Source organism: Delphinus delphis, chromosome 8 (assembly GCF_949987515.2).
Source record: "Delphinus delphis chromosome 8, mDelDel1.2, whole genome shotgun sequence".
Taxonomy (NCBI): domain Eukaryota; kingdom Metazoa; phylum Chordata; class Mammalia; order Artiodactyla; family Delphinidae; genus Delphinus; species Delphinus delphis.
Window position 1 is genome coordinate 69,190,019 of NC_082690.1, and position 14,985 is coordinate 69,205,003.

General features: G+C 46.9%; 1 protein-coding gene and 1 long non-coding RNA gene across 2 annotated transcripts in view; one reads left to right on the plus strand and one right to left on the minus strand.

Annotated features, from left to right (window-relative positions):
* Window positions 1-14,985, plus strand: part of SPON1 (spondin 1) — a 276,658-nt gene extending 261,673 nt beyond the window's left edge. Inside the window, exons 9-16 of the mRNA XM_060018539.1 lie at window positions 862-1,002; window positions 1,454-1,529; window positions 2,504-2,686; window positions 4,957-5,127; window positions 5,211-5,378; window positions 6,238-6,402; window positions 8,417-8,680; window positions 10,541-14,985. Coding sequence (XP_059874522.1) covers window positions 862-1,002; window positions 1,454-1,529; window positions 2,504-2,686; window positions 4,957-5,127; window positions 5,211-5,378; window positions 6,238-6,402; window positions 8,417-8,680; window positions 10,541-10,704 — 1,332 coding nt within the window. The 3' untranslated portion in view covers window positions 10,705-14,985. The remainder of the gene's footprint in view (window positions 1-861; window positions 1,003-1,453; window positions 1,530-2,503; window positions 2,687-4,956; window positions 5,128-5,210; window positions 5,379-6,237; window positions 6,403-8,416; window positions 8,681-10,540) is intronic.
* On the minus strand, window positions 4,965-10,534 carry LOC132429792 (uncharacterized). The gene is made up of 3 exons (XR_009520393.1): window positions 10,133-10,534; window positions 9,145-9,273; window positions 4,965-5,088 (listed from the first exon to the last, which is right to left on the minus strand). It is a non-coding gene; the product is annotated as an uncharacterized lncRNA (long non-coding RNA).

The following is a 14,985-nucleotide window of genomic DNA, read 5'->3' on the forward strand; positions in this document are numbered from 1 at the left end:
CAGTCTGGTAGGGGAGCCCAGCACAGTCCCATCATCACATACTCACATGCTGTGTGACTCGGGCTCCGGGAAGTGTCCATGCAGCTGGTCAGGAGAGTACAGGAAGGGACTCTGCTGAAGAGCAGTTCAGAGATAAGCATTAAGGAACAGCAGGCAAAAGGCATGGAGGCAAAAAGAGAGAGAGAGAATGGGGAACTGCAGGAAGTTGACGTGTGTTAAGCTGGGCCAGATTCCGAAGGTTTCCGGATGGCCAGGCTAAGAAGTTTGGAGTCTCCTGTGAATATCAATATTTTCCAGATATGGTCGGCACAGCAACTGCATCGAAATCTGGAATCATCAGAAAACCAGTGGTAGAACATTCTAGAACAGATGTTGGTAAACTATGGTTTGGGGGCAACCTGGAGTTTTCTAACCCAGCCTCACGTATTCGACCGCATGTTGTCTGGGGCTGCTTTCTCACTACAACTGAGTTGAGTCGTTGCAACAGACACAGTTGGCCCACAAAGACTAAAATATTTACCATCTGACCCTCCTCAGACAAGTTTGCCAACTCCTGGTCTAGTGGGAAGAACTCTGGATTCAGACCAACCTGGTTCAGCAATTTCCTAGCTGGAAATGGCTCTCTAAAACTCGGCATCTTCATCTGGGCATAATCCTACTGTGTACATGGGAGAATTTGAAAGTATAGATCTACAAATGTTCATGCACAACACATGGCATGAATAAAATTCTGTAAATATAAATAGCAGTTATACTTGTTAAATTCCTTTCAAGGTTTTTGTTCTGATCATATATCAAATCTTTGTGGTTTTTAACCAGTTTTATTTCCCACTCTCTGTATCTGTGTTTTCTCCACTGCAGTCACCCAACAAGCCCACAATTCCCCAGGAGAAAATCCGACCCCTGACCAGCCTGGACCATCCTCAGAGTCCTTTTTACGATCCAGAGGGCGGGTCCATCACTCAAGTAGCCAGAGTTGTCATTGAGAGAATCGCTCGGAAGGTACTGGGTTAGAGCTCACCCTGGCACAGACCCTTCCCATCAGGAGACCAGACCCCTTTCAGCTCTTGAATCATGCGGTCCCTGGCATATTCAGGATGTGGAATTCCTGGGCCTACCAGAGTTTCTAGAATGCAAATTATTCATAAGATATAAATGAGCAAAATGAACATGGTGGTACAGTTTGACGCTCAACCAAATGATTTGCTCTAGGTAACTGGGCTTCATCATGAATGCCATAATCAATTGCTAATGTCTGTCATGGGTCAGGAAGTGGGAAGTTGTGGCTTTACTGCCATTTCTTTTACCGGTCAGGTTGTAAAAGTGAGCCAGAACTCCGCCATGGCCTAGGATTTGTATACAGGGTGGGCATTTGGTTTTATATCCTCTTTCATCTTTCCCCCACACATTCCGTTCTTTAATGTGAGCCCTCCAAGTAAAATTCCTTTTGCAGGGGGAACAGTGCAATATTGTACCTGACAATGTTGACGATATTGTAGCAGACCTGGCTCCAGAAGAGAAAGATGAAGGTGAGTCATCTTCCTTTGTTGCAGGTGGCAACATAAATTGGGAACTAAACATAAACTACCTTTTGGGAAAGCAATTTGCTAACATGTTTTAAAAGCCACAAATATATCCTTTGATTTGGTAACCCCTTCTTTGCGGATTTCTGCTTGAAATATAATTCAAAACAAGGCCAAGGCTAGGCACAAAGTCTAAGGGAATTGGTGAAGGTATGACACTAGTATCAGGCAAATGGCATTTGCAGCAGATGACTCTCTGCTTTGATTCTCACACTATCCTGTGAGGCAGGAGTGGGTCCATCCACTTCCCCAGCAAGGAAAGTGAGCCCAGACCCTACAGTCAGGAGGCAGTGGCAGAGCCCTGACTTCAGCTCAAGTTCTCTCATAGGGTCTGGAGCCAGACAAGCTGGGCTCTCCTCCTGTGGCCCTGGGCAAGAGGCCCACCTTTCTACCAGTTTCCTCAACTGTAAAATGGGGACAATAGAAGAACCCGCCTTGTAGAGAGCTGTGGTAAGGAGCTAATGGGATAAGGCAAATACGGTTCTTAGAATGATGCTGCCACATGATAAGTGCTCAGTGAACGATGGCCACCCTTATTCTCATCATGACACTGTCTGGCTCACTGGGAAGATGAGCAACACCACACGAAAAAACCTGTGTTTCCCCCAAATTGCCTGTGATTTGCCTGCACCTGTGTGGAAACGATGTCTGCCATCGTTTGTGTTCATGTGTTGAGGGGAAGGGACAGTAAGAGAATCTTTCCTTATTATTAAGTTACTTAGATTTTTATTACTGGAATGCCCAAACTATAATTTTGGAAGGCAAGTGAATGGCTGCTTGCATCCCCGGAGCACCCAGGCTCCCGGAGGCTGGGCAGACAGTGGGGATTTTCTTGTCCCCGCGTGAGCTCGTCTGGGGAGAGAGGGCCAGTCACAGCTTCCACAGGCTCCCAGGAAAACCATGTCACATACTCTTCCCAGATGACACCCCCGAAACCTGCATCTACTCCAACTGGTCCCCGTGGTCCGCCTGCAGCTCTTCCACCTGCGACAAAGGCAAGAGGATGCGGCAGCGCATGCTGAAGGCGCAGCTGGACCTCAGTGTCCCCTGTCCCGACACCCAGGACTTCCAGCCCTGCACGGGCCCGGGCTGCAGCGATGAAGGTGACGAGACACCCAGGCTCAGGAAGGGAGGGTCCTGCCTGGCCGTGCCAGCCTCTCATACCTGGTCAGGTAGCACCCCCCCAGTGGGGCACTAGGACCCTGACTGTATTTGTCAGTGGGAACCACCAAGGGCAGACTCCCATGTCCAACAGTATCTTGAGGGCTGTGAACACAGACATGTCTTATGACATCAAAAGAATTCTTGAGTTTAACTGACCCCCCCCATACCCCCCAGCCATGGAAGAAAATAGACACAAGTTACCGAAGAGCTAGCACACATCTCACTTATGACAAACAACAGATAGCAAGCTGCCTGCTTCTGGGCCTTAACTTCAACCTCTTTTTAAGAAGCAGGTGAACAGCTTGGCCAAGATTGAATCTAAATCATTGCCCTAATTCTGTGTCATTCATGGACCCCCGTGCATGTCCTAGCTCAGCCTGGGTCAGAGCCCTCAGTTCCTTGCGTCAGGACCTTTGGACTGACTGCAGCAATTCTGTAACTGGTCAAAGGTCAGGCTTGAACTATAAGCTTGAACCACCCATGTCATGATGGCTCAGGCTTCAGCATGGCACTACTCTGATTGCTGTGCAAAGGCCAGCTGCCTACTTCCCAGGGTACACTTCCTCTCTCTGACCGAACAGATCTATACTCTGTGCTCTGATCTTAACTGTCTCAGAGGTGTAACAAGGCAATAGGAAGGGATGTATAGGCTGGGCTGGTTTATGGCAGGAAGAAAACCATTTCCAAGCTGAGGATACCTGAAGAAAGCTCACCACCACTGCAGGTCCTTGACTTTCTGGCTCTTCCTGGGGCACAGTCTTAAATACCTCTCCTGGCTGCACTCCACAGTGGTTTATTGCTGTTTGTGCCCATGATAAGGCACTTCAGAAAGGAGTGAACCCTGCATGCACAGGCCATTCCTACGAACAGGCAGGCAGGAAGTTGTGACAGGACTGACAACGCTGGAGGCTTTCTCTTTCTTGGGGTTGAGGGGAGGCAGATGGTTGGGCTGTCTGTGGCCTGCAGTGGGAAATGAGATCTTTAACCATCCCCTCTACAGGGGTGGAGTTCAGGTGGCTCCCAGGAGGTAATGACAATTCTGAAACATGTTGGGCTCTGCCTGGTGGTGTAGTTTTGGTGGTACACAGCATCAAGTTTACCAACTTAACTAGTTTTAATTGTACAGTTCAGTGGTATTGTGTACACACACACACACGCAACTATCACCACCCTCTATCTCCAGAACTCCTTTCATCTCGCAAAACAAACTGTAGACCCATTAACCACTAACTCTCCATTCCCCCAACCCCTAGCAACCACCGTTCTACTTTCTAAGAACTGACCATTCTAGGTATCTCATATAAGTGGAATCATACAGTATTTGTCTTTTTGTGACTGGCTTATTTCACTCAGCATAATGTCCTCAGGTTCATCCACATTGTAGGACGTGTCAGAATTTCCCTGTGTCTAATGTGGGTTCCAGCCATCTTTATCACTGCACTGCCAGCAAGCACTGTCTAGCAACACTGTCCATAGGTTCAATAACAATGTGTAGGCATCACCCATGTGCACGTGACAGCCTGCAGACATGTGCAGGAGGCTTCACACTCTGACTTCAGTCCTTTCTAGCTTCATCTCCCAGTGCCACACACAATACACTCAGTACAGGTTATTGCAGGAGCTGTTCCCTTCACCTTAAATACAGATATTCTCTACCCAACAAAAGTGCACTCAGATGTGCCCTCTTCTGTGAAATCTCACCCAGAACTCCAAGGAGCATCCCCATTCCAATCCACTGGGCTTATGTCTGTTTTGCAGTTCACGTGCCCATCTCTCGTTCTGGAGTAGATCAAAATCCGTACCTTACACATCTCTTCAACCTCAGTACATACCACTAAGCAGTCAGTAAAGAGTTACTGACGTGAGTAAATGGATGGGTGGATGGATGACTTCATTTCCCTCTTCTTCTTTAGAACAGGCAAACACACATACACACACACTCCTATCCATCCAACCATCTTTCAAATGTGTCATCATGAGACAAGGAGTAATCACGAGTGCTCCGTGCACCTGGAAAAAAGCACTTCCTTTAAAGAACAATTCCTAGTTTAAAGATGTGTGCCTTTTATGTCGACTTCCATCCTCAACTGCCTAACTGCCCCTGAATGCCAGCTGGCCTTCTTGACACCCGCCTTTGGGGGAGTTCCGTTGGTCGTGCGGATCCCGGCGTCGTGGCGCCCGGTCTGCAGTATCTGCTCCTGTGTTGCAGACGGCTCCACCTGCACCATGTCCGAGTGGATCACCTGGTCGCCCTGCAGCATCTCCTGCGGCACTGGCATGCGGTCCCGGGAGAGGTACGTGAAGCAGTTCCCGGAGGATGGCTCCGTGTGCACGCTGCCCACTGAGGAGACGGAGAAGTGCACGGTCAACGAGGAGTGCTGTGAGTGGGGGGCCGGGCGGGAGGGGCGGGCGCGGGGCTCCCGAGGCTGCCAAGGTGACGCTAAACACCGCCGGACTTCCCAGCTCCCAGCAGCTGCCTGGTGACCGAGTGGGGCGAGTGGGACGAGTGCAGCGCCACCTGCGGGATGGGCATGAAGAAGCGGCACCGCATGGTCAAGATGAGCCCGGCGGACGGCTCCATGTGCAAGGCGGAGACGTCTCAGGCAGAGAAGTGCATGATGCCCGAGTGCCGTGAGTGGGCGTGGGAGAGGGGACAGAGGACCACAGGAGCCCTTACCACTGTCAAGGCTGGGCAGGTGCAAGAGGAAATATGGACCCCCCCCCCATCCTTGCAGGGCACTTCTAGGAGCGAGAGCTATAGGTGTGAGGACATCATCCAGACCCAGAGAGTGGCCTCCTTTGAGAGGCATTCTGAGCAATGCTGGGGTGGCAAACTGGTGGCCTCTGGATAGAATTCACCTGTAGCTGTGTTTTATAGGGCCCCATAGTATCTTTTTCTTGGAGGGGGGGGAATACATGTAGGCAGGTTGTGCATTCCTCAAGTCATCACAGACCCCCTCATTCTTGTTCTATGTGGGGACTTGCCTGTGGCCTCATAAAGCATTACAACCCCTCCTCTATGCACAGATGCACACAGGCCCACACATCACTACACAGATGTACACACATAGCCAAGTACATACACATTCTAGCGATTTCAGCACCAAAGTGTCCAAAAACACATCATTGAGCCTATCTTTTAGTGCATGGTTCTTGGGGCACGTGGGATGTTTCTGTCTCTAGTGAGATCCTACTCAGACCCTCACGGGTGTTTCAGGTGGGACTTGTATTCCTATTACTGAGCCACATCTGATGCCACATCATGAGCACCAGCTGGATCAGAGGAGATGCAGGAGAGTGACAAGAGCAGCAGTTAGTGGCCTGTGGAGCCACTCCTGGTTCCGGTGGGGGGGTCACTTCGGTTATCCGAACCCATTGGTCAATTTCACTTTACTCAAGGGGCTTGAGTGGGGGACAAAGGATACAGGGCACCAGATCAAAGAAAGCAAAGGGAGCCTGTTCTCAGTGGCAAACCTGGCTCTTGGTCTAGACACCATCCCCTGCTTGCTCTCCCCGTGGTCCGAGTGGAGCGACTGCAGCGTGACCTGTGGGAAGGGCATGCGGACCCGCCAGCGGATGCTCAAGTCTCTAGCCGAACTTGGGGACTGTAATGAGGCGCTGGAGCAAGTGGAAAAGTGCATGCTGCCCGAGTGCCGTAAGTCCTGGAGCTTCTGGAAGCCACCTCTCCCCTCCTCTCCTCCTGCTAACCAGCCCTGTGCTAGCTCGTACAGTTATGACTGTTTGCTGGGCCCTGCATCTCTGTGTTAGCAAAGTTATTTAAACTCTCAATCTTCTCAGTAGTAAAAGGGGATCCCACTAACCATCTACAAAACACCCAAATTGTAAATGGCTGTGAAGTCAAAACAGGAGGCTTAGATGGAAAACAGTACACGCTCGATAAAATGTATTTCATAGTTCTCCACCCCTCCAAGTTAGAGGCTTGTCTGGCCCATGGGGTTTTCCAAGCTTTTTAATTCTATTCCTCCTCCCTGTGACCAGTTTATTTACCCATGACCAAAGGGTAGACTTTAAACCAGTGACTCCTGCACCTCTGCAGCCTTGATAAGAAGACAGGCCAGCAAGTCAACAAGCTCAAAAGCTCCATGCCCACCCTCATCTCCTCTCAAATCTCACAGAGATTTGAGAGGAGATGAGGGTGAGTTTATTATCTGGGGACTAATTTCCAAGGAGAGAGCCCATTTTTCTGGCTAGTCTTCCATGAGAGCTTCCCTTTCAGGTGGTGGAAAGTCAGACACACTTGCTAAGATCTGTTTTCGGGCTTTCTCTGAAATGCACTTGCAGCCTTCTGTGCTTCCTCCCCTTACTCAGGCTGCATGCCTGGGGACAGGTCCTAGCTCTGTCCCTTACTGGCTGCATAAACTTCAGCACACTACTTAGCATCCCTGTCCCTCATCTGTAAAATAGTGAGAAAAACTTCCTAGGTTGCTCTGGGAATTAAACCACATAATTGGTACAAAGTGCCGAGCACTGGACTTGGGAAGTGCAGACCTCCACCAATGTTACATATTACAGTTCCTGAGCTGTTTTAGCCAAAGTCATGTGTGGAGATGACCCAGACCATCAAACTAAACAAAGCCTTGGGCTTTTACTAAGATCTACCCCGTGTTCAACACAGCTCACCAGAGCTGGGGCTCCAGAATGTTCTGAGACACTGTTACTGACTTAAACAAAACTCTATATCCACAGGGTCCAGTGAATGAAGGGAGAAGAAAAAGAACATTTATGGAACACTTACTGTGGGCCAGAAACTGGGCTGAGAGCATTACTTAATTCTCACAACCTAATGAGAAAAATAACATTATCCCCATGCTGCAGATGGGAAAGCTGCCTGAGCTCCCACAGGGAGAAAAGGCCTAAGACCATGAACAAAATGAGTTTTTCCTAGATCCATCCAGCCGGGCCCTCACTTTGCAAGGGAAGCAGAGTTTGAAAATCATTTGCCTCCCTAGGAAGCATCCTGAGAATCACTCTAATGGGTTATCTTTTGTCCACATTTGTGAGATGCTGGCTTAATGAGAAGACTCTGCTGGATCTCTTCCATGATAAACCATGACACCACTTGCTACTGCCCCTCTTCTCTACTGAATTTCCTATTTCTGACTCCTGTGGTTTTTGCAGACTGCCATATATAAGACCCAGGATGATATCGAGAACAAGAAACACTGCCTGGGTCTTACTGCAGAAGTCACAATGTCCTTAGTATTAGTCCACGGGGGCAGCTCTGGAAAATGGCACCAGTGAACTGTGCCTTCCCTCAGAAAATCAGGGTCCTTGGCTGTGGGAAGCTAGTCTGTGCCACTTGAGGCTAATTTGACAATATTCTAGAAGCTTAGAGAGCAAGGCAAGAGGCTTTGAACTAATCTTCAAGGTCCCCCCAAAAGCCTCCTCAAATCATAAAGAGGGCATAGCATGTGGGTTTTGATCTGCATCTACTGCTTACCAATCCTGCATCTACTGCTTACCAACCGTGTGGGCTGGATAAAGTCAGTCTGCCTCTTGGAGCCTCAGTTTCTTCTTCTGTAAAATGGGGTAACAGCACCTGCTTTGCATTTCCCATAGGCTTTAGTTGAGATGTTCAAAGGAGAGTATAAGTGACCATATCTTGTTTCAGACATGAGATATACTCACGCCCATCTGTGTCTTGCCAGCCATTGACTGTGAGCTCACCGAGTGGTCCCAATGGTCGGAATGTAACAAGTCATGTGGGAAAGGCCACATGATTCGAACCCGCATGATCCAAATGGAGCCTCAGTTTGGAGGTGCACCCTGCCCGGAGACTGTGCAGCGGAAAAAGTGCCGCATCCGGAAATGCCTCCGAAATCCATCCATCCAGAAGCTGCGCTGGAGGGAGGCCCGAGAGAGCCGGAGGAGTGAGCAGCTGAGGGAGGAGTCCGATGGGGACCAGTTTCCAGGTACTGCCAAGTGTGAGGCTGGCGTTCAGGGAGATGTCAAAGCAGAGTGGGTCTGGAAGAACTTGTAGGAGTTTGCCAGTAAAACAAGGGCATCCCAGGCAGCAGGAGTAGTCATTACAATGGCACTGAGATACCAAAGAACAAGATATGTTCAAGTAGTAAGTGGAAGGCAGAAGGAACACAGAGTATGGCGGGGGGGGGGGGGGGGGGGCAGGAAACCAAGCTGGAGAGGTAGGGTAGGGACCAGACCATGAAAGGCCTGCTGATGACTTGATTCTGTAGGTGAAGGTTTTAAGCAACAGCGTGACTTTAACAGGCCTGTGCTGAGTGGTTTGGAGGTGGCAAAAACAGAGGCACAGAGGCTGGTTAAGTTTTCTCTGTAGCCCAGGAGAGAGATTGTGTGTCCCCCTCCTCCTGCATAACTGAAGGAGTTCCAGGACTTTAAAAAAAAAAAAAGATCCCACCTAGAGCTTCACTGCTGAATAAGCTGATCCAAGCCAAGAGTGCAACGTCATCAGCAAAATGGTGAAATGGTAGCTGGGGAGATCCGCGCTCAGTCTTGGGTCCAGGCCAGTTGATGGTCTTTGGATTCCCTGGAGTGGGTAAGGAAGGTGCCGCATATAAGTGAAGGTTAATGGGTTTCTATTTTTAAAGGTGCAGCTCAAATTACCCCTTTTTTTTTTCTTTTCTCTTCTCTTCCTTAAGACATTACAGCTCCATCTAGGACTAGAGAAGTGCAGATATGCGGAGCTACCTGAAGTTCACTATCTTTCCACTAGGGAGCAGTTCCCATATCAAAATGTTGTCTAGGGCTTCCCTGGTGGCGCAGTGGTTGAGAGTCCTCCTGCCGATGCGGGGGACACGGGTTCGTGCCCCGGTCCAGGAAGATCCCACATGCCGCGGAGCGGCTGGGCCCGTGAGCCATGGCCGCTGAGCCTGCGCGTCCGGAGGCTGTGCTCCGCAACGGGAGAGGCCACAACAGTGAGAGGCCTGCGTACCGCAAAAAAAAAAAAAAAAAAGTTGTCTATTACACATGGCAGTCAGTTGGCCAGTCAACAAACATTATGCCCAACTATGTTCCAGGCAGGCAGTATGACATAAAACTCAGCGTAGTATTGACTGGATAATCATAAATGTAATTAATTGGATCTACAATGGAGTAATGTATAGAGTGCTATGGAAGCACTGTTTTTTTTTTTTTTAAAGATCTAACCTTGGGGTCAGGGAAGTTTTCTTTGAGAAAGTCATGTCTATTTACACAGGAAAAATAATCAATTGTACCTGAGTTAACTTAGTACTTGAGAGGCTAAGTACCTGGGGGAGCAAAGCGTAAGAGAGAGTGGTTAACTGCTCCGTGAGTGGCTGCAGCATTAACAAGCCACCCCAAAACAAACAAGTCGCTACTGTCAGGTGGTGGCTCAGCTGGGGCTGGAAGGTCTAGATTGGCCTCACCTGTGTTTCTGGAGTCTCTCTCCACTCGGTCTCTCCAGCAGATAGCCAGGCTTGCTCACATAGTGGTGGAAAGGTTCCCGACAACTTTTTTCAAGCCATGTTTGCTCATGTCCCATTGGCCAAAAGCAAGTCATAGAGCCAAGCCCAGATTCAAGAGGTGGAGAAGCAGACTCTGCCCCTCGATGGGGAAAAGCTGCAAAGTATTTATGGCCAATTTCTGCAGTCTGTCACGTATAAGCTAACAGTCCCTAATAAGGACTCTAGCCATTATTTAATTCAACAAATCGTTACATACAAGAGCAGAAAAGCCCAGACAACCAACTAAGTTTGACAGCTGTTTACTAGAGTTCAGCTTCCTTGTTCTTTCCTCATGTCTGCTGGCCTAACCAGGTCTTCTCATGCTTTCAGGCTGCAGGATGCGCCCATGGACTGCCTGGTCAGAATGCACCAAGCTGTGTGGAGGCGGGATCCAGGAACGCTACATGACTGTCAAGAAAAGGTTCAAAAGCTCCCAGTTTACCAGCTGCAAAGACAAGAAGGAGATCAGAGCATGCCATGTCCACCCGTGTTAACAAGGGTACACGTTTCCCAGGGCTGCACTCTAGACCCCTCAGAGTCACCAACGGCTGGATTGTTTGTTTGCTTGTTTGTTTAAGGCAATTTAAATCGTGTACACTAGTTTTCATTTCTGCAGTGTGGTCTGCCCAGTAGTCTTGTGGATGCCAGGGACATCCTTCTGTACACTTCTTGGTGGGCACAGACTGAGGGGGTGCTCCCTCATCCTCAGCCAGCCCTCATCCAGCACGAGTAGTGTCAGCCACCTGTACTGAATGGAAACGTGTCCCTCTGGAGCACCCACCTGGGTGGCAGGAAAGAGACCCTGGCCTCCTGCACACGGAGAGGCAACTGTCTGCAGATGACTCTGTGCCTGGTGCCGGGGCGCAGCATGGGGGAGACAGTCCCCGTCAGGTGGAGTGCAGATTCCCCTCATTCTCGTCTGGCCTGCTCCCTCTTGCAGGAAACTATTGTTTGCTCGTCTCTTCTCATTTAGTGGAACTTTAGGGCCTGTTGTTGAGTCTCCTCAGTCATCAACAGTTCTTGGGGAAAACAGCTGGCAGACATGAAGAGAAGCACTGATGGTGGGTGGCTTTTCTTCTTTCACCGAGAAATGCGTATGTATCTCAACCCCTAATATTGGTTCTTGATGCCCCAGAGGAAAGAAATGATGGCTGCTTTATTTGAACATAAGGTAACCAGTTCTTACACCTGAGGTAAAAGGTACTAAGTCTAGAAATCATTTTTCCCTTCTTTTTGGGGTTTTTTTGGACACAATTCTCTTAGGAAGCCAGCCTTACGAACCTTCTGATATTAGATCCTGATTAGAACCAAGGCCAAGGCAGCAAAACTAGCCTCTATAGCAGTCCCAAACCTGAGTTTTTAAAATCTTCCAACACAGACTTTTAAGTTCTCAAACCGGTTTTTAACAAGAAAACATTTTTTCAGTTATGCAAACATTTTGTTAAATCTGTCTGCAGCCCACCAAGCCAGTCCTTCAACAGAAATACTATCTCTGTACTTGAGAGGGCTTCTTAGAAAAAGTGTTTCAGAGGCCAAGAAAGACGACAAATCTAGGGAGGAAGGAATGTTGCAGAATCAAGCTTGGCCGTAAAATCTGGTGGGAAGTCAAACCTATGTCAGCCCTCCACACCAGGGGTCTGGTCCTCTGACACAACCATAGGGAAAGATCATGGTTTTCCATCCCCTTCCGAGCACTCATAAGCACACCAAATTCAGGGAGACTGACTATCAAGCATTAGTGTAAAAGGTCATTTTACCGAGTTGCGTCCATCAGCAGTTGTTACTCATTCATTGTTGAAATTACCGTTTCATTTCTGTTGCCGGCCGCCTTTATCGTGCTTAATCCAAATATGTACCATGGATGAGATGCATACATTGCTTTGAATACACTACTTTAAGACTCTGCATTAAACACATCAGGACATTCCAAACACGACATATATATATGCTATAGCCTTGAATCTGTACTATTTTCTTTAACACAAGAGAGACTGTTCAATAAAAAACTCATTGGGTCTGTCTTTTGTGTTTTAGTTTTAAACTAATTCAGTGTTCAGAGGGTTGGGTCTTTTTAACAATTGTTTCCATTTCAATCACAGTCAGCAAAGGATATGCCTTTTGCACCCTCATTCTGGAGGGACCACTCTTACCAATTCCTGAGCTCTCTGGAGGTTTGAGTTGTTTCCAACGTTATTTTTTAAATCCTTAAGTGAACTGCTTTCTCCTCCCACAAAGCAGCACAAAATTTAAAGAACTAAGAAGTTTAAGTTCTACTTGGACAAAAAAAAGTCCCGATACAGAATCTGCTCGCTTTTGCAACACTACTCTTAGCTACCCAGACGCATCCTTCCTCTCAACCCATGAAAATCATCAAAGTTCCATATAATGGCAATTCCTAAGTAACTCTAAGGACAAGCCACCCTAGTATCTCATGTTCTTATTTGGTCCCATTTTTAATCCAAATTTTGGAGACTTAAAACCAGGCACCTGGTTAATGGCTGAGAATGGGTAACATGTTTCTTGTTACATAAGTGTTAACTCTTTTTTTGTTTGCAAGGGGGAATTTTTAAGAAACATCAGATCTTTCTTACCAAAGTCTTGTGTTAGGTGGTTTATAGTTTCTCCGGCTAACCAATCATTTTGGAAATAAAGACTTTTTACTACAAAAATGAAATTTGTTTGGACTTGAGATACCTGAGATAGTAAACAGATCATAAGACACCCAGTTTAAAATTGCCATATAAAGAACTATAATTGTTGTGTATATTTTTTTTTATCAATGCCAAACCACTTGGACTCCAATTTACATCCACATTTTTAAGATGAAAATAAGTTCAGCAATATATTCCCCACCACACATGGGGTCACTCACCTGTCACCTTGCCAATGCATGATTTGAAGGAAATCTGTTGTAGCAAATAAGAATAAAGCCTGGGCTTCTTCAGACCCAGAACTGAAAAAATTTAAACAATTTTGTGCTTTTTTTAATTTGAACTTTGTGTACGAAACGTGTTTTAGGCATAGTCAAGGTCTGTGTACTTCGTCCAGGAAGTAAGGATACGTACACATTCTCACATGACAACAATTCTCCAGAAACTTAGTCCAGGTCAAGTCCATGGCTAAAACGGCAAGACAAAAATTCGCAATGTCAAATTACTTCTGTGACCTAACAGCCCATGTTTCAGTTTAAAGGAGTTAAATATTAAACTGTAGTAGGACTGTGCAGTCCTTTTTCCCCCGAGTTAAATATTTATATCCTAAAGAAATGGACAGTATTGTCCAAATAAGACTAAATATAAATGTTTAATCTCTAATCACAACACAGAGTCACGGAAGACAAGACATTGCACTCTTTGGTGCTATTAATTTTCATAACAGACAATTCATTTTGTTTTCATATTGCCCAAAGCAGGGAGAATGAATGAAAATAGTCCCTTTTGAAAAAGAGTGAGATACCGTAACAAACTATAAACAGCAGCTGAATGCTAGTGAGCATGAAGACAATTTTCCAATTTAAATATTTTCAAATCTGTGAGCAAAAGGTCTGTACTAAAATGCCAAATTTAAATGATGGCATCCCTGCTTTAGAAATACTGTCAGTACGCTCTGTCGGGCCGAGGAAGGAGTTGTACAACGGTTAAGCACGGGTAGCCTGGCTTCAAACCACTACTGTTGTTTTACCTTTTCTGGCCTCAGGCTTGGTCACAAGCCTTCTTACACTGAAGGGTTTCTCTCCCCCACCTCCACAATTAGCCAGTTCCCATCCTGAGAGTGAGTTCTGATGGTAACCTGGCAGTAGTTTCACTGAATGTGTTTTACCCCGCCAGTCCCCTGCTTCCTCATAAACCGAGAAATGCCCACTTTGTGCTAAAGCTGGCTTGAGCTGCATTTCTATCACTTACGACTCTAAGTGTCCTGACCAATAAAATACACATGCAGTACTTCTACCCAGCCATCATCAGAGCAAAACGCGATGCCAGACTTTTCACTCGACGTAATGTCGTAACGGAAGATAGCATTCGTTATCTATCATTATCACTTTCTCATATTGCTCTGAATTCTTCATAAAACTCAGAATGTGTGCTTTAACTACTTCCTGGCTTTAGAACTGATTGGTAAAAGTTCTCGTATTTTAACAGTACTCCTATTCAAGGTAATAATCCTCATAGTTTAACTGTTATGTGTTTATACAGTTTTCTTTTACTTCAAGTAATTTTAAGTATTAGAAGGGAAAGGGGCCAACATCTTATTCAAGGCTACTGACTTGTTTACTCCACTTGGAGTTTATAAAAGTAGAGTCTCTACTTTTTACTAGTGTTAGCATGTGACTCCTACTGGGTGATCTTAACCTGGAACTCACTAGCCCATCTAAGAACTCAGGTGGGCCACTCAAGAAAAACACCTGGATCTCCTGCTCCCTCACCTACTACATTAGTGCTACTGAAAGAGAGACCGCAGCCTGGGAGCATCCACAAACTGTTCGTTACCATCCTACAATGAGAGACAGAAATTAAAAGCATTCAGAAACTTTTATAGTAATTTGATATTGCCATAATATCCGAGAGTATGATTATTTTTCTAACAGTTCATGTTTTGTATTACATTAGGAAATTGTATCATTCCACGATGGTGAAGGTTAAACATTTTTTAAACGGGCCCTTTACCTCAGTCTGAGCGGCACTGCACGACGCCACACCAGTCAGAAAGCCTGCGAACCACAAGCTTCTGAATCTCTCAAATGCTTCTGTACCTAAACAGTAATAGCTGCTTCCAGA